Source organism: Halyomorpha halys, unplaced genomic scaffold, assembly GCF_000696795.3.
Source record: "Halyomorpha halys isolate HHAL.00 unplaced genomic scaffold, Hhal_1.1 Scaffold945.1, whole genome shotgun sequence".
Lineage (NCBI taxonomy): Eukaryota > Metazoa > Arthropoda > Insecta > Hemiptera > Pentatomidae > Halyomorpha > Halyomorpha halys.
This window is the reverse complement of record NW_027107924.1, coordinates 395,832-416,335: the sequence shown is the minus strand read 5'-3', so window position 1 is coordinate 416,335 and position 20,504 is coordinate 395,832. Positions and strand designations below refer to the sequence as shown.

Here is a 20,504-nt window from a genome sequence, read left to right as displayed (position 1 = left end):
AGGTAGAAGTATATACCCACAACTTACATAGGTTAAACAATTCCTTATGACAGAAAGAGGATGAGAAATTCAGATGAGTGTGGGAAATTCAGTAATTTAAGTAAAACTAAAGGGTTGCCAGCAAATTCCCAACTAGTTAGAATATAATTAGGAGAGAGCGAAAAAATTGAATGTATTGGATTGGATTGCTAAATACATAGTATACTTAACATATACCTAGTCAGAATTTTTGTATTAAATTCTTTTAATTTATAGGCATAGAACAATAAATTTATAATATACGAGGGTGGTCTGAAAAGTTTCTGACATAAAAAAAATACAAGGCATTTTATCTGAAATTTTGTTTTTTCATTTTCAACACAGTCACCTAATAACTCTACACATTTCTCCAGCGATGCTCCCGTCTCTGTAACCCACCCAAAAAGTACTCGGTGTTTTTCTCTGCAAAATAATTGCTCACGAAGGTGATTGCCTCTTCATTCGACGAAAATCTCTGTCCTTCGAGCGCCATTTTTAGATGAAGGAACAAAAAGAAGTCGCTTGGGGCTAGATCTGGTGAGTAAGACGGATGGTTAAGCAGTTCAAACCGTTATTCGTGGGTTTTCGCCATGGCAACCACTGAAGTGTCTTGGTGAAACAGGATTTTTTTTTCTGCAAATGTGGCCGTTTTTCCGCAAGTTGTGCCATCAGCTTATCAAGTAATGATGCGTAGTATGCTCCTTTAATGATTTCTCCTTTTTGAAGATAGTCGATTAAAATAACTCCATAAGTATCCCTAAAAACAGTTAACATTACTTTTCCAGTTTCCGAGAAAACAGTTTTTGCTTTTTTTGGAGCCGGTTCCCCGTTGTAGTCCACTGTTTGGACTATATCTTCGTTTCGGGCGTATAATAGTGTATCCAAGTTTCATCTACAGTATGATACATTAATAGGCGCCAAAACTCGGATTTATTGCGCCTAAACTGCGCCAACAGAGCGTTGTAAATGTTCATCCGAACACATTTTTGGTCTAACGTGAGCAAACACGGCATCCAACGTGCGGACAGCTTTTTTCATATCTAAATGTTGATTCCTCACTTTAATTGGGGGTCGTCTAGCACCATTTGGTGCACTTTGGCGATGTTTTCGTCGGTGGTTGCAGTTTTTGGACGTCTCGTATATTCATCGTATCCCAAGCTCTTACGGCAAAGTTTAAATTGAGCTGCCGAAAATTTCACTGTGGTAAATGATGGTGTAGAATCCCCACATACAAAATCCAACTCATCTTTGATTTGCGTAGGCGTATTGCCTTTCAAAAACAAATATTTAATGACAGCTCGATACTAGATTTTGTCAATTTTCACAAAAACACTCACATCAACTCACTCAAACGATTGTTACATAAACACTGCGCATCCAAAATGATTGAAACTTAGGTGGGTAACTGTCAATAGATGAACAACGAAATGCACTTGCTTTCATTTTCGAGTGCTGCCATCTTCACGTTGCGGTCGGAAACTTTTCAGACCACCTTCGTATAATAGTAATTCATGATTTTTTTGTTTTATTTTTTATGTTTTTGTTTGTTTTTAAGTTTTTTTTCCTTATTATTTTTCAATTTTTTCTAATACATCAGTAATTTTATAATATTTAGTAATAATACATGATATTTTTTGTTGTATCATTTTTTTTTTTCTTTTATTTTATCTTTCTTTATTTGTATTTATTAATTTTTTTAATCATTTAATTCCTTATTATTATTCTTTTTTCCCATTATATATCTATATATCTAATTTTATTTTCTCCCTTAATTCAATACATCTTTACTTTTTTTTCCCACTTTACCAAGCATAGAATAAAATTAATTTTTTTGTTATTTTCAATTAACTAAAATAAAAACAAAACCTTTTTAAATGAAATGTAGTAGCATTGAAATCACTTCATTGAGACCCTTCTTTACCTTACTATAGGTTACTAGGTTGTGTAATATGTGATAGCGCCTCTAACTCGTCTTGATTTTTTGAATAGTGGGGTTCTTAATAGAAACCTATTAATTTATTTTTATTTCGTATTAGATTTTTAGTTTTTCCTAACATAGAATTTTAAATCATGAAAGTGTAATGCAGAGAGTAAAAAGATTAACCATTAGCCTTTCAAATCTTAAAATTTCGAAAATAAGGGTACCATAAATCAGCTCAGTTCTCTCTTCACCTAATGATTGACAATGGCCTATAACGAACTGGTTATAGAAAATCGATAATGTGTAAAGGGTGCCAAGGCTGTGGAGCGGCAGCTGGCCCCAACAATGAGTCAGGAAGCACGGACAGATCCGCCGATTATCCAGACCAACAGCTGATTCCTGGGAGCCAGCTGTGTCGGGAACAACTCGGGTCGATTTAGAACACACAAAAACATCGAGACTGTCTCAGTGTATATAGAAGAAACAATACCCTCATTAATCCAAATCTAATTAGTACAAAATAGATCCAACTAATGAAAAAAAATCAAATTTTTTACCGCAAGTAATAAACAGTAATTCTCGGAGTATATTTTACCATTTTTCAGGTATTGTTATTTGAGATAGATAGAGAGTGAGTGTGTGTGTGTGTGTGTGAGAGAGAGATATGAAGTACCGCATGTGATTAAGGAGATTTTCATAGCTGTGGTCAAGAAAAGCAAAAATAGTTTTCAACAGTTTTTTAATTGCTAACGATTCGACCGGACTAAATTTAAGGACTAAAATAAAAAAAAAAATTAGTAGATAAAGCTTATTTAAGAATATGAAAGCTACACGACTATAATAAAGAGCTCCACTAAACCTTCCCATTCCTCTCGTATCCAATCCTTACAATACTAAATTCTTCGTAAAACCTTAAGGGTCCTTACTTTATCACAAATAAAATCATCCATAAAGGCCTTAATGTTCCATATGAAACTGATCTGGCCCGAACCAGACATCAATTCTTCCATAATAATCTCCCTAACCAACCAAATCCCTCAAGACCTAATTCTGCACGCCAGTATCATATCATTCTGATCTTACATCAAATTTACTGCAATTTTTATGTAAATATCATTTTCTTTTTATTATTGTTTTAAGGCATCAACCACTGCGGGGTCATTATTTCCTTAGTTTCCGAATTTTTTTTTTTTTTAATAATGTGCGGATCTTTAAGAGAACAACGAACCTTTTTAGGAAAACCTATTAAAAATGCATGTCTCCAATATATTGAGATAACCACATGAGATTGGTGGTTCTAAACTAGTTTTCCGATCTCCTTCCCTCATTTACTGGCATTTCTTCGTGAAACACCAAATCGTATATATTTGTAAATCAAATTTGGAGGGTGCACAAACAAAACTTTAAAAAAAAAAAAAAAAAGTTACTAGAAAGTAAAATTAAAAAAAAAAACTTCAGTAATTAATTATTTATTATAAAATAAATAAATAAAAATATAAGCATGTTTTTTTTTAAACGAATGAACGCAGGTAATAAATTAACTATTTATCATAAGCCAAGGTTTCGCCCCACTTTGCAGGACTAAATTGGGCGTAAAAATATTTCCTAATATTATTTTACTTTAATACTGCTTTATATATCTTCTTTTTCCCTTTTTAATGTAACGTCATTTATTAACTGTTAAATTCTCCCACTCTCTCTATTGATACCTTGTATGCACTTAAACTTTTAAAGAAGGTGGGGTCCTATTTTGGTGCAATATTTTCTTTTTTCTAAACCTTTATTTTATTATTATTTCTAGTATTTTTATATTTCTCTTTTGTCAATTTTTTTTTAATTTGTTATTATTTCTGTTTTCATTATATGTCAAATACTTTTATGTATTTCTTGTTTATTTATACTTTTCACTGTACATCTTATTTTTATTTTAATTTGTACATTTTTATATAAATTTTCACATATTTTTACATCATTTTTAGCCACACCTTAGTTCACTTTTATTTCATATCATCTTATTCTCTTACTCTGTTACGTAATTCTAATTATTTTGCATTTTTTTTTTTTTATTCAAAAAAGATACTTGGTCAATCAACAATTTTCGAATGTGTTTTTTTAGTAAAAATGGTGAACACCTACAATCATGTTAGTATTAGAAAAAAAAACAACTGATAAATAGGGAGAAACGTTAGAAGCTATTGATAAGTTACTACAGCGATGGTGTGTTGAAGATTTAATTAATTGTCATGATTATTAATAGAAAAATATTAGAAAAAATGGATGAAATTTCGCATGAATTCACTAGACTATCTATCGTTTAATTCGTAGAAGTTACCAAACAAGATTAATTTATGGAAACTGAAAAAAAAAAAACACTTTAAAATTCCATATAATTTTATTAAGAAATTTAATTTTCGCTTAACTTTTATTTCTATGTAAATTAAAAGTTTAAGGACCATGCTTTAACGTAATTAATTAGTTAAAGAAATATTTCTAAAAATATAATATATTTTATTTTACAGATAAACAGAAACATAAATTAAGAATTTGGTTTCTATGGAATAAAAGTATTTTAGTATTACAGTTATGCTTATTCCTAATATAAAAATTATTAATGAGTTTAATATTAGTTTTTCTAATATAAGACAATCAAATACCTCATGTGTCCAAGGGTGATGTACGGCATTTCGTTAGAGTTCTGCAAATTGAAAAAAAAAAAAATATAATAAATGATCTGTTTGCTGATGAGCACGGGTTAGAAACCATCACCATAAGTTAGGCTTGAAATGTTAATAAGGCTCGGCCAGGAGCAGGTGAAGGGCGATCCGTTAGCCAGTGCTGTCTAGGTTCTAGCCTCTCCAGTTAATAAGTGCTCTGGTAATAACTTAACAGAGCAATACAACTAATTTACGTTAGTATGTTGCATAGTAATGTGAATGTTAGTTATGTTAATGTAAATAACAAGGGCATTCAGAGCTTTTATCTTGGCGATCATGTAAATGTTTAAATATAAGAAGTAAATGCCATGGCGTAATATTTCATTTTGACGACGATTTTTCTAGTTTTGCATTTGCTACGAATAGTTGACGCAACAAAAAATAATTTCCAGTAGATTTTACGGTAGATTCGCAATCTTTTCTTTTAAAATATTTATTTTTAATAAAAAATTTTATACCACCGGGAGTCCCTTCGGACAACGTTTTATGGTTGCGAGAAATTCGTTCCCTGCTGGATAATAGAATAGTGGACGATTGTAGACGTTATACCAAGGATATTCTTTTTGCTTATACGAAATTTCCCCGTGCAAACAAATTCATAATATTTCAAAACCATAGTTCATAAACAGATAGCAATTGTTAATAAAAGAGAGGCGGAATGTTATTACAGTCAATCAATGTTCTGTATGATGTTTAATGTTTCATACATCACATCGACGGCTTAATCAACTAAGCAGAGTTGGGCAAACATTAGCTTTAGTTGAAACTTATCGCTAAAATTGGCATGGATACGATATTTATTTATAAATGGCTCAATCATGAATTTGGGTCGTATCCATGGCAATTACTGTAGTTTTATCCATAGCTAATTTTTTTCCCATGTACTAAGTACATTTCCAACAAACGATACAATTAAGTGTTCTCCGTTTTAGGAACAACTTATCATCTAATTTTCCTATAACAGAGAACCTTAATTATGTTTTTTCGAACAGTTAGTGGAAATGTACTTAGCACCACTATTATGTAAGCCATCGATCTGTTCATATGATGGTCTTTTTCCCAGCAAATCTGCAATCGCTGGAGCAGAGGTCGAAGAGAAACTTTAATAATCTTCTAATTTATATCTCAAACATACCTTCCCTGCCTTTATTTTACATAAAGTCATGAAAACTTTTTTTTTATATTTTGCATCCCTATCACTTTTTTTCAACTGAAGTATAACTCGTTCATTCTAAAAAAAAAAGAACATTCAGTAGAACGATTTTGCTTCTCCCGATGTTTTGGAGTATTCCTCAATCCTCAAGATCTACTTCGAATAAATCACAACTTGACTTAACAACTGTTATTAATCCTCATTATCCATCAGTTTACTTGATGATTATAAAACAAAATATTTAAAAATACCTGTTTTTATTTTTAAAATCTAATATGTGTAGTAACATTTATTAGTAAATATTTTACAAGAAATTTTTTTTTTCTTTTATTTATTTCTTTTCTTTAGTATTTTTTCTTATAATCTGTTGATCTTACAAACAATTGTACTAAAAAAAGGTAATCATTTATGTTTAATGACGGCCTTTTAGAAAACAATTTTGAACTATGTTAAAAAGTAAGTTTCAATCTGAAAAGTTTGTGCACTACCTATAATCGATTTCTAGATGTGGTTCGGAATATTTTCGGATTCAGTGAAATTTTACGTGTAGTTATAATTTAGAGAGGAGAGGACTCCCTGGGGCTAATTACAGATCGTGCAGAAGGGACAGGCGCCGCTGACCGGAACATCGAGCCAGGATTTTCACAGACGACCTCCCTGGCCCTCTCCGCCCTCTCGTGGTATAATTAGAAGAGCCGACGACGGTAACTCCTCTCCTTCCTTTGTACCTCTTTCACGGGCCATTTCCTCCATGGTCCCCCTTCGATAGCAACCCTTCCGTACAAAAAGTATTGAGATGAATCCTGAAAGTATAGGTCTAGGTACAAAAATTATTAGTAAGGAAATCGAATATATCAAAAATAGGCAGTAAAAAGAATAACATGCGCCACTGTCTTTAATATCTAAAGATAGCAAAGCAATAACGAACAAAAAAAATTACTTTTTCCTTTCATTTTATTCTACCATCTTTTTTATTTCTGAGTCTTATTCAGGAATCAGACAGCCACCCATAGGACTATCCTTGGGTAATCTACTTTTTACTATTGGACATACGGAGTTGATTTATGGGGCTCCACTAAACCATCTAATTCCTCTCGAATCCAATCCTTACAGTCCAAAATCCTTCGTAAAATCCTTAATGCTCCTTACTTTCTCACAAATCAAATCATCCATCAAGACCTCAATGTCCCCTATGTAGCCGATTTGGCCAGAACCAGATACCAATCCTTCCATAACAAATTTCCCAACCACCCAAACCAACTCGTTTCTAACCTGGCTTCTCCTTCACTACCTAATAATCCTCCTAGGCGTATGAAAAGAAGATGGTCTCGAGATCTTCTCTTTTAAAAATGTTTTTGGAGTTCTATCAATGGGTAGATTCTCCACATGTTTGTATCATGTCATAATATCACTTACAGCAAATTTACTTGATGTGTATATATGTATAGAGTTGTAAATAACAATAAATAAATTATTAAAAAAAAAAAAAATTTGACTAAGTAATATAGGCTCTCTTACCTATTATAATCTAGACTGGTCGGTCACTGTTTATGAACTTGAGTTTCTGGAGCTATAAGTGGTCAGGTCAAGTGCTGTCTAATGGAAACTATGTTTTCTAGGTTGGTTATTCTTCACAAGCTATTTGTCCTTTCTATAAGCAATAAATGTCTGTAAGAAGATCAAATCTCACGGCCAAAGATCTACGTCTATAGTCCCAACGGAAAAAAATGTCTCAGCAAATCTTGTTGCCTTCTCTCTTCCTTTCAGTAAATCATATCAAAGTCTAGCTATACAAAACTGACTAGATAGAATCTTCTAATCCATATTTACACTTCCAGCGTTCATTATTTTCTAGGGATTAGTTAATTATAAAGTAAAATTCGTGTATTATTCTGTACCACAAATTTCCGACAACTAAAGAAGCACTCTTTCAGCGATAGAATCGTACAACTAGGTTTTAGTTTTCCAATCATCACTCTAAAATTATTTATTTTATATATTACACTGGTTGAACAGGAGAGTCTGGTTAAACGAGGTTTTACATCGAAGGCATTTTGTGTAACATCATTTCAATTCATTCTTTGAATATTTTTTAAACATTACTACATTTACAAAAACATTGAAGCCATGGAGAAAGTAAATTTTCGTATTCAAGTCAGAAACTAAGTAATACCATATAAATGAGACCAGTAACGACAGTTCCCGGAAATAATAAAATTTTCTCCCTTCTACAATTATTTCTAAACATTAGATTTTTATTAGTGTCTAAATGATTACTAAATATTAAATAATCTCACTGATTTAAATGTCACAGGTATTAGATCTAATATAAAACAGAGAGAGGTTTGAAATGCATATCACACAGAGACAATTTACAACTACATCAAGGATGAGTGAGAAGATGTGAAAAACATGAGAAAATTGTTTTCGTGACTTGTCATACTTATTAAAGTGACAATATAACCAATACATGAACTTTAACCAAGACGACAGTTCTTCAGAAACTTAAATTAAAGAATTTAAACACCATCTTCTTCAAAAGTGTGGCCGGTTATTTTGATCAATGATATGAGTCTTAACGTTGTAAAAAAGAAATATAAAAGATAATATTTTGTAGAAATGAATTAGTATAAATTTTAGAATAGTACTGGGATAGAAGCTGAGCAAAGAACAGCGAAGCAAAATAAACAAATGCTGACTCCATTGTGGCCGTAAATGGAAAAGCTAATTGGCAGACAAACATGGCCCGGCGGGTCGACCAGTGTTTGCTCCTGTTGTGTCAACCCTGAGCAAAAAGAACATATTTCCTACAGCAATGTTATCAGTAGCATTGTTAATAAAACATCTTAAGAGTGGGTACTGTGGGAGTAGTATGAACAAATGTATTTCGTAGTTCTAAATCAATAAGTAACTTGCGTACATATTCAGTATTTTCAAAGATAAGATTGAGCTTATTTACTTTTGCTTACTTACTTAATAATATAAATCACAAAAGGACCGAAATAATCGTGTTTTAAAAGCCATAAGTCGACAGGACGCGTTCTCCAAAAAATTTCTTTTTCCATGCTCAGAGAAGGCAGAAATTGTTGTAAACGAGAACATAATAGCTGAGAACGTTGGGGCGTGATCTTAGAGTTGTTGGCTAAGGAGTTTTGGGTTCGATTCCAACCTGAGGTACTCAGTCAATATTTATTCCACGGTGGACTTGACGGTGAAAAAAAAACAGACTGATATAGGTCAGAATTTCCAAATGTTCTACAACGAGTAAAATTAGTTATCATGTGGCCATTACCTGTGGCCTTTTAAAGACCCACATTAAATAAAATAGGTGTATAAATAAATAGTTTAAATGTCCATCTAACAAAGAGTAATAAAACACTCAACACTTGGATTAAGGGCTCAGCTGGGATAATAACCTTTTCTGGGCCACTTGCATTCCCAATTATTTCTCGGGCAGCGCTAGAAACAATAAAAATAAAACAAGAGCCCTTTTTTATGGCACCACATGTCGAAGGTGTTAATTACCCATCCTTCACGGCTTAATTGTGCTACACACGTTCTTATAATTTACTAAGATGTTCATTGTCCTTGGATAGTTCTCTCCAAGTTCTCTCTGCACATATTCCAACAAGTTCCTTTCTTGATCTTACCTTCCTCATTTGTACATATAAAAAATAACATGTATCTGATAAGCATCTGTTGAAGACAGCAGTCAGAGTTGTCGAAGAACACTCTAGGACACAAATTCTATATACTTGGTCATAGAACCTGTATTTCCTCCTTCATATAAATTGAGTCTTAGACAACTCTGAGGTCGCATTTTGTAATTCTAGATATATAATCTAGTATAATCCATTAACACAACAGTTACTGATAGTTCAGAATAACACTAAATCAAGAGAAAGTTGACCGGGTATAATAATAATTTAGGAAAGCAGATTTTTACAAATTTATACGAACACAAATATGTAGAAAAGTATGAGACTCCCAATCATCTGAATCATTTTGTTGACCTCAGCAAATCAGGCAACAGCAAAAGTTACTCAAATAAATAATATATATTTTTCATTATTGTGTGGAAAAGGAGGGTCAACATTTTTAATTTCTCAACAATTTCAATAGTTGGAGCAACATTGCCAGGTACAATAAGAAAAAAAAAAGTTTTTATTAAGTACAAATTTCTTTTTAAGTACATCAAGTTTTGCCATCACTTAAAACATTAGACACCTTACTTATGATTTTTATAGATTTTAAATTGGTACTGAAATATCTGGGAAGTTGGTCAAAGCATAAAAAAAGAATCGATTCAGAAAAGTAGACCATACTACTATACTAGTCTAGCAGACTGAAAATAATTTAAGTTGATATAGCTCATTCTGCTAATTTTTTATTTTTATTTTTGTTATAATAAAGATACTGTGCAAGAGAGAAAATAAATAGTCGTAACACATAAAAAAAAAAATCACATTCACCTTGAGACCAATGAGGTAAATATTTGAAAATTATACGTACTGTTGTTTTGAGTAGTTTCTATGGAGCGCCCTAGTTAAAATCTCGCTCGCAAATGAGAAAAATAATGAGTCAACTACAGCGAAGAATATATTATTCCTATTTCAGAAAGCTAGACAGAATTCTAATGAGAGCTAAAACTTGAGGAATCATAACAAACCACTTCAATAACATCGTTGTGCCTAAAAATATATATGTATAAAAAATACTGAAATCAATGGAGATGTATAAAGAGATCATCAAAGGCAAGAATTCATATACGTGTTTAAAATCTTCAAAATTAAGTCTAATGTTCCCATTAAGGATAAAGATTATGCCAAGTTATTGAAAGTTAATGAAGTAATTAAAAAAATCTAGAGAGCTCATCACACAACTTTCTCTTACTAGCCTAATTTGATATAAAATTAATCTTCGCTAGTTTCAGAACAGAAAATATAGCAGAAAAACAAGAGTATAACATTTAAAATAAATTTAGAATTTGTTTTTAACCATTCATTCAATACTTAATTGTCAGAGAACCAATATTGAAATACCAATAATGTTCAACTCTTGTTGAAACAGACCTTAAATTAATGCATTTCTCGGCATTCTCCATTGCATTCTATAACTTTCATTGTTGTATATATTTTTTTAAATCGTTGTCTAACCCAATAAATATAATTTTAAAAAATTATAATTTCAAAATTACCCGAAAACCAAGTTCCTTAGATTCCATGATTTATTCTAATATGAAGTACATGTGATCTTCTGGTTTATTTTCTTATTCCCGTTCTCTAAAACATCTCTTGAGTAAAATATCTCAACCAACCAAAATAAATATCGTCTAAAAAAAACAAAAAAAACTGCTTTCTATGACAAATCCTTTATCACTCGCGCTGTATCAGTTATGAATTCCTTATCTATCTCCATTCATAAAACTTCCTCCCTAATTTCATTCAAACACTAGCTTTTCATCTTCTAAAAGACTAACCTTCCACATAGATGTAAATAATAAAGATATAACTAAATAATAGATATAAGTCACATGGTGAACACAGTATTAAAAGTTATTAATAGTAATAAAAGAAAAAATATATATATTCATTGAGTTTTTCTGGTAATTAAGGATAAGATATAATTACCTCGAGGAAAAATAACTTTAGTAAATGAAGAACTGCGAATTAGCAGTAATTAAAATAAATGATTCATCAAATTAAGGAGCTGTGTATTTCTAAATATATTTTAATATTGTGACTAATATGAAAATGAAAATATTTTAAAACGGCCAATAGAAAAGGACGTAACATTTCACAAATGTATAGTACATATATAATAAATCAGTGAATATACACTATTTATCTTCGAGTATTTATTTTATTTAATTCATTCTGTAAACGAATGCTGCTTGAATTATTCGTTGTAGTAATTCATAGGAGAATGAGTGTTCCATGATTAAGATTAATATTTTTTTTCTTATACCGGCTGTAATGTTTTCCCATTAAAGATTTATATTTTTGTGATTAATCTATAATGATATAGCGCATATTTACATTACAAAAATAGGAAATCGAGAGCATTTTCACTCGCAGCATCTCCAAATACATATTAAAGATGTTAGAAATCAGAAAAGTAAAAATAAATCGATACACGATCTTAAAATCGTTAGCATTTTCATTTTCTCTATCTCCTAAAACATTTGAAGGGACCCCAATGTGTTAGAAATCAGAAAAGTTAAAATAACTGAGTAAATCTACATCTGGTTATTGTAAACGATTCAAAATCTTTGTCGGCCGGGATAAAATAACGGAAAGTAATACACCTGCTCCTGAAAGTGTGAATGCTGTTTGAATTATTCGTTGTAGTAGTTCTGAGGAGAATGAGTGCTCCACAATAAAGATAATTTTTTCATTTCATATACCTGCAGAAATTCTTTCCCAGTGAGGAAAATTTATTTTATTTATTTTTGTAATGAATCTTTAATGAACATATTTCATATTTAAATTACAAAAATAGATTTTGAAATAGAAAAATTCAAACCATATAATTGAAATCATGATGCATAATCTTATATGATGATATGAATCATTTTTAATAACGGGTATCGTTTTTTTCACTTTAATTTTAGTATATTACACTATGTTTTACTGTGCAAGAAAATTTTAGATAAGAAATAATAGAAACACTGTTTCATACTTCTGTTTAAAAGTAAATAAATAACATTTTTTGGGAGTACTTGTCACGTCACTGTAATTTTGATTGGCTGATACAAGCCTGATTCGTGGTCGACCTGAAGTGTCAGTTTCTCGGGTAAGCGCTTGTATTGTATCCATACATTTTTGCTTAGTATAGTTTTAGAATTACCAACAGAAAAATACTTGTTGCTATCCGTATTTTAATTAATTAATGAATTTCCTTAACCTCCGGAATCTATAATAAACTCTACTTTGTGATTGTATATTTTAATCCTTTCATTTAGGAAAAAATAAACGTTTTCGAATCTTATCAAATAACATTCGCTGTTTATATTTTATTTAACATATTTTAAAAAAAAATGCATTTATAATGACTCTATATGTCTGAGTAATTAAATTAACAAGTATCATTAAAATATTCTAGAAAGAAAGTTGAATATATAGATTATCTATTTTTTTATTATATAACCTACTTTGCAGATATTTAAGTATACTTTTATTTCGATCATTTTTATAATGATAAAAATAGATAAATAGTGTAAATCGAAAACAATAGCCGTAAATAGCCGACATTATTCAGAAGTTTTGGTTTTTTTTTTGGTTTCTAAGCTTCGTAGGTATTTTGGAGTTTTGGCAAATGGTGAACGTTTAACGTTCGTATCAGCTCTATAACCGAATATAATGACCGAGTATATAATATAACATATTCAGTTTCTGAATACTTTATATTATATTATGAACAGTATATCTCTATGGAGGGAAAATAAACATTACATCATATATTTTTTCGTAAAGGAAAAAAAACGCGGCAAAATAATAAGTTGGAATGGCCTGCTTTAGTGAAAGGGGACTACTTTGCATATGAACGGCGGAGCGGGTAGCCTCACAATTACATTCGCCTGATAACTCTCCCCCGACTTTTTTGGGACTTAATCCGCTCCATTTAAATGGGCAGGGGCAATTCTTCCAACGGGGTAATGTCTTCTAGTACCTGGGGAAAAGGGTTGCAAAAATTCCTATTATCTCCAACACCGGAGTCGTGATATATATTACTATAGAAATACTGAGAGGAATTTTCGTCCGAATGATATTTTTTACTTAGGTTATATGATCCATTAAATATAAAGTTTTTATTACTGTAACATTCGTATTAAGCAAGGAGTAATGAAACTGGATTTTAAGAAATACTTCATAATTAACGGACTAATGCCACTTTCATATCAAATATGTTAGATAAAGGAACTTTTTTTTTTTTCTAATGATAGATTTATTTATTGATAGATATTACAATCTGCCACACAGTTGTGGGCAATAGGTAATATTGATGAATGATCTCATACATACTAAAATAAATAAATAAATAAAAATAAAAAAAATTAAAAATAAAATAAAAAACTCTCATCAAATATATACAAACAAAAGAATAGACAAGATGAACATAATCAAACTATCTGTATGAAAAATAAATAAATAAAATAACATAATGATAAAATAATATATACAATATTTACTCAATCGACCTGAGGATCCCTGAGCCCACTCTATCCCCTATTTGTGAGGGGTAGAGCAGAGCTCAAGAGATCCCAGCGCATCCCTCTCGCCGCATCACTGGTAATGAGCCAGTGGAGGCTGAGCAAGTGCGCTAAATGCATAAAGGAACTAAATAAATATGTATAAATAAGGAGCCAAATAAAAGGAGCATAAATATGGATTACATTTAGGATATAAATATGAAAAAATAAGGGGCCAGACTACAAGACAGTTTCGTAAAGGTACAATTTCAAAATTGAAAAAAAAATAAAAAACATTTATCCTTGTTAATTTTAATTTTGAAATTGCTTAGCCCGCACCTTCTGCCCAGAAACCTCAAAGGTGAAATTCACAAAACTATTACTTTTCCTACTGTTTTTTTATGCGAAACGTGGGCTCTTACTCTGTGAAAAATAAAATATTGCATAAAATATTAGGACCAAAAAGAAGAAAAAGTCAACCAGACAATTTAGGTAATACAACGCTGAACTGAGGGAACAGCAACCGGGAAATATAATTTAGTTCATAGCATTGTGATGAATAAGAGTGTCGAGTAAGGACGCAGGACTTAGTAATGAATAGATCCCTAAAATTTTAAAAAGCACTGATCTGATGGGCAAACGTCCGAGGGTTGGACCGAAGTGTAAGTGGGAGGATTGCGATCTAATCTTGTAGATTTGGGTTAGAACGTGTGTCAATACACAAATTCATATACTTGTAGACAGCATTGGTGGCACCGGCATCGAACCTTCAGGTTCGTTAAGCTTTTATTACTATTATTCTTATAAAGGAGCTAAAAATATTTTTAGAAATATTCATTAGTCACAAAAAATATATATATATAAATTTGAAGCTCGATCATCTTAAAAACTTAAACTTTAAAAAGTTAAAAACATGGATCTAAAAGGATCTTCTATCGTACACAAGAACAGTCTTATAGAACTTAGAGAGTTCTATAGGACGCCAATACATGTCCTATTGCTCAGCGAAGAGATAACGCCAAGGATAATCCAATATCAGGAGAAGACAAACGGCGAAGAGGTCATTCCTCATTGTCATCAGGCCAGCCAACATAAAACTCTATTTTATCTGTCCCCTTTATAGCCTTTTTACGAGGCGAAAAAACATTGGGGATTTCAGAACAGGCCAAACTTCCTCTATATAAACGGACACTGTATAAAAGGCATAAACAGGAAGAATCTAAAAGAAATTTCAAGCTTTATTGTCAATAATTGAATTATTTATTCAATGAAAAATAGTAATTAAATATCGATGATTCTAAAATTGAATAAATTTTATACATTTTCACTAATATTTACATAAGTTTTAACCTAACCTTAGTTTACCTTATTGTTTATTGTTATCTTACATATATATACAGTGCAAATATATTTTTAATTGTTTTATGTCTTTTTTGGCCATAATGAAGGCCTGCTACCTATTTTTCGTTCCTTTTTAACGGCACCCCCGACTATCTTAATATTCAGTTACGGTTAATCATTTATATATATAAAAAAAGCGTTTGACAAAACAACAGTTAGTAAATAGAGGATTAGCAATTGTTTAAATAATTAAATTCTGATTTGATATTTTAAATGGTTTAAAACACTGTTATTAAATAGAGGACTAGCAATTGTTTATTACACATATATATAATTTTCTGGGATGCAACAGACGATGTATATATCCCCTCCTGAACATTAAGACTTAAACGGTTGGACATTTAAAGACACGATTAACGATTGGACAGTCTCATTAATCACACTTCGATATCACTATACTTTAATCAATTCCCAAGGTTGGTTACCTCCCTTGTAGTGATATTGATACATTTCTCAATGAGAAAACTAAAAAGAGGTTGAGAATATTTATGAGGGAATCCAGGAGCAATCATCTCCAAATCGATGACTCATAGTGCTATAGATACCCCGACAGTCACAAGTTGGAAATTATATTACTCATTGATTACAAAATAATGAATTTAACAGTAATATTACTGTATATTTTTTAAAATACAATTATGTTATTTTACCAAAATGTCCTAACTGAGATTTCGCCGGAGAAAATGAGAACAAAAATTTGTGAATTTGCTTACAATAGCCCGATAAAGATTCAACTTTTATTTTATTACTGACATATGCTTTCATTAATAGACCTACAGCTCAGTTAAAACATGGATACATTGAAAAATAGTACTATCATAAAATGAAAATCAGAAAATATTGGATTATATTTAATCTGGATTATCTATGTAGGAAGTTTGATGAGTCAATTCTTAAAAAAAAATTTATTTGAGGTGAAATTACTTCCAATTTAATGAAATTTCTTTATTAAAATTATCAATACATGATACAACGTTTTGGGACCACTGTCTCATATTCATGCACCTTAAACCTCATAATTTCTTCTAAGAAATCATGTCACAATTTGTGCATCTTCACCAATCCTTAGCACAGCCATTGGCTATATTTAGATTAAATGAAAAAAAAAAAAAATTTCTTTGGAAGATTGTTGATTGACGCAGTGTATATATATAATAGGAATAACCAAAGACATTTTACCGTATTATTTTTATTGTATCAATCCTTTTGATTTTGATTTTGTATTATATCTATTTATGCATTTTTTATATAATCCCCTCACTTATCCTTTATAATGTATATAATCATTTCATGCCAATTTTTTTAATATTTTCTTAAATTTCCTAATTATATATTTACTATAACTTTATTTTATATCTTTTTTAACTTTCGAATGTAACGTATTAATCCACCCCTTCTCTATCCTGTCTGCCTTCAGCTTAAATTTTGTGCTTACCTGCATTCAGTAAACTGGGTGTCATATTTTCCTTTATTCTTATTCCCCCTTTTCCGTCATTTAATAGGGGTATTAAAGATATTGTGTTAAATGTAAAATGTTAAAAGTATAGCATTGTGAGCAGCCCTGTTTAAAGTCATGTTAAATGGTAAATGCATAAGAGCTCCTAGCGGATTTTCTGAGCAGCTTGTTTGGTAACCTTCCCTTCCAAAACTTCAACATGTTATTGTTTACTTCTAAGTTTTGATTACAGTAATTTATTACATGCCTAAAATAAGAGAAAAGTAGAAGTGTAAAAGTTTAGCTACTGATTGTCTTTTTTAAAAAGTCTAAACCATAAGACAAAAGAAAAAAAAGAAACTACGAGTAAGTAACCTAATACGATAACAAATAAAAAGCTCAGCTAGTCTGTTTCGTGACGTCATTCTCCATTTAACAGACCCAGTAACAGACTCTTAGCCATGTTACATGTTATATCGTTTTAACATGGTTAAAGAAGAAAATATTTCTCCATTTAACATGAAGTTTTCCATTTAACATGTTAAACTAAAGATCATGAATACCTCTAATGTAGTATGTACTGCTATTTATCTACTTTTTTATTTGTAATTATTTCCAATTTGAAATCTTTTTGTAATTATTATTTATTTTTACTTTTCACAGTAATTTTTATTTCTGTTTTCTTTAATATACTTTGATCTTTTTATATAAGTTTTCGCATATTTTAAATCATAATTGGCCACACCTTAATTCAATTTTAATTCATGTTATCTATTTTCTTTCTTTGTTAAATTATTCTAGTGTTTTTATCTTTTTTGGCCCTGATGAAGCCCTGCAACGTTGACTTACATTCAATAGTTTAATTACTGTTTGAGTTTTTTTAACAAACTATTTATTTATTCTAAATAATCGAAGAATATTTATTTAAATAAAGATCCGTGCCCTAGTTACATGATATGTGGACAAGACAATGGGTTATTTCAACTAGACCGTATCCTGTTAGTCGTAGTTAATAGGATATAGCGAAGCCTAGAAAGAAACCTCAAAAGTGCATGGACTAAAGAAACCCCGCAATCTCTATTATTAGGTTTACAGTAGGGGATTAGAAGTTTAAAAAATATAACAAAAAAGAGTAGAACATTAAAAATTAAATATATAAATAAATTATAACAATAAAAATATCTGATGTGGTGTGCGCATCATAAAGCTTTCACTTACTATCCTAGTTACGTCCAGATGCTTTATGTAGGTCGGTTGACTCGTGTTAAAATCAAAAATCAGGGAAGGCAAAAATTATGAACAACAAATTTTTATTTTTCGATGGCTATGAAAATTCGTGAGGTTATAACAAACATAAATTGTACGCTTTAATGAATACAACAGTTTAATAAAAAATAACGTAGCCGTTATAAAATAGGGGAATAGGGGTTTACCCGATCAAGTCGGAAGTATCTATTTTTATTTTTTTAAATTTAACAATTTATAAAATTCTGTAATATTTTATATTTATCTATTATTTATTATTGCTAAGATTGGCAACTGGTTATTTTTTATAAATAAACAAAATTAAAGGTATTTTAGGAGAAAACTTTGAGAAAATTCAGCACTTAAGCTCTGTCAGATTATTTCGATGAAGATAAGAGCTATCTGGCAATAAAGAGCACTTAATTGTCCGTTGATTCACCGAGTTTAAACAAAACCGTTAGAGCCTTTTTCGAGAAAATTAAAAAAATGTCAAAAATCAATTCTGTAAAGTGCCCCTTCCAGTCAGTAGAGTTTTGCGAAAAACTTACTATCACATCTTAGGTATATATTCTCATTAAATATGTAATTTCAATTTCTTATGACTTTTCGTTTTTGAGCTAGACTGTTCACAAACAATACCGTGAATCTTGGTTATTTAGACCTCTTCAAATCCAGTATTTTCGTCGAAAACTAAAAGTAAAAATTAACATGATTTAAAAATAAGAAATTACTATGATAAAAATAAAAGTACTAATAAAAAAACCCTGAATGTAAAAATAATCATGATGAAATTACATGGAATTATGTTCTTCTTTCAATTAATCGATTAATAAAAAAAGTTTTTCTTCATATTTTTATTATTTTATGTCAAAATGAAACCAATGGCAAACAACAGATACATAAAAATAATCCACTTTATTAATTATTAACGATAAACGAAATATTAATAAATTTATAAAAAAATATTAACTCAAAGAAATGTGGTTTGAACCAATTATCATTTAAACATATTCTTCGGTTTTCTCCTCAATAAATAACACTTAAACATTAAACTTACTTTATAAATAAAAATATAAAATGTTTAATTTCTTTTAGGGTTATCTATTTAACGTTTTCATAAATAACAAATTGCATAGACTATTTGAATATAAAAAAAAAATCCATTCAAGAACTAAATCGGCTACCATTTTTTAAAAAATTAAAAATTAAGATTTCATATTATTCCACATATAGCGGTAATTATTCATTTAATATAACAAAAATGACATGACTAATAAAAAGATGTAGAGAAACTGAAAATATTTAAAACATATATGAATATAATTTAAAATATAAATAAAACAATATAATTTAAGAAACATAAATAATCAATTTAAAATAATTATATTACAAAAATAATAATTGCACAATAATTAAAATCAACTTATATTTAGAATTAGATTGTTAATACGCTTTAACACCGACTATTTACTTTTTCTTCAACAAAATCTGGTGTATGCCTTTTAAATATTTTTTTTTTCGCACTAGTAAGGAATTTGGAAAAAAAAACCTAAAAAAACAAGACAGTCATCAGAAAACTAAATAACTCTATACAAAGTTTTAAAAATCAATAAAAATATAAAAATTAAAATACACTTTCTAACAGAAATTACATGAATCGGTTCAACAATTATGACAAATTGTTCAAGAAGGAAGTATCGACTCTCATATTCCCACAGCTTTCGAAGCCAAATATGGCGAGTGTGAAAGTGGCCGATTTGAATAATTGCCAGATTATTAAAGAATATCTCCGCCCTTTGAACAGCTGGCCGCGGCGCTCACATAACGTGACCAGCTGGAGTGGATTCGAACCCAAATATATGCCAAAACGTAATACTTATTCAATAGTATATTGTAGTTAAGAGAAAAACAAATATCCAAATACAGAAAATAAATCTTGAAAATGGAATCTGAAGGTTTTCATAAACGAGAATGGCCAGATGTTATTGCACAATAGTAATAATAGTTACTGTTTTTGTTGAAAATATAGTTTATTTTAGTATTAAAAGATAACATAAAAATCTCTGTTATAAAAACTATAAACGATAAAAATGGGCATCGTTGTTACTAGTTTTAACGTAATATTTACGATTATGAAATAAAACATATATAATAAAAACATATAGGTCCGTTTTAGCCAATTTAGCTATCGACTGCAAGTACAACAAAATTTAAGTGATTAAAAAAACTAAGTTTCTTTATTCGATATTTCATAATTATCAACATAAGAGAATTAGCCATTTTTCCATATTCAACATTTATTTACACGTACAAAAGATCACAAACTAACTCATAATTTATGTCAGAACTGAACAAAGTTGAAATGGGGAAAGATTAATATAGGTTTGTTTTGGTTTATACAAAACGTTAACTTTTTTTTAACTGGT

At 30.1% G+C, this 20,504-nt stretch overlaps 1 protein-coding gene across 5 annotated transcripts in view; it reads right to left on the bottom strand.

The window, feature by feature from the left end:
- The window catches only part of msi (musashi), a 562,348-nt gene that overhangs the window by 188,610 nt on the left and 353,234 nt on the right, over positions 1 to 20,504 (bottom strand). For 2 of the 5 annotated variants that reach the window (XM_067046274.1, XM_067046273.1), the window contains exon 3: positions 4,594 to 4,634. The exons of the other annotated variants lie outside the window; for them this stretch is intronic. In XM_067046274.1, the coding sequence (XP_066902375.1) occupies positions 4,594 to 4,622 (29 nt within the window). In that variant the 5' untranslated portion in view covers positions 4,623 to 4,634. The remainder of the gene's footprint in view (positions 1 to 4,593; positions 4,635 to 20,504) is intronic. 5 annotated transcript variants of the gene reach the window in all.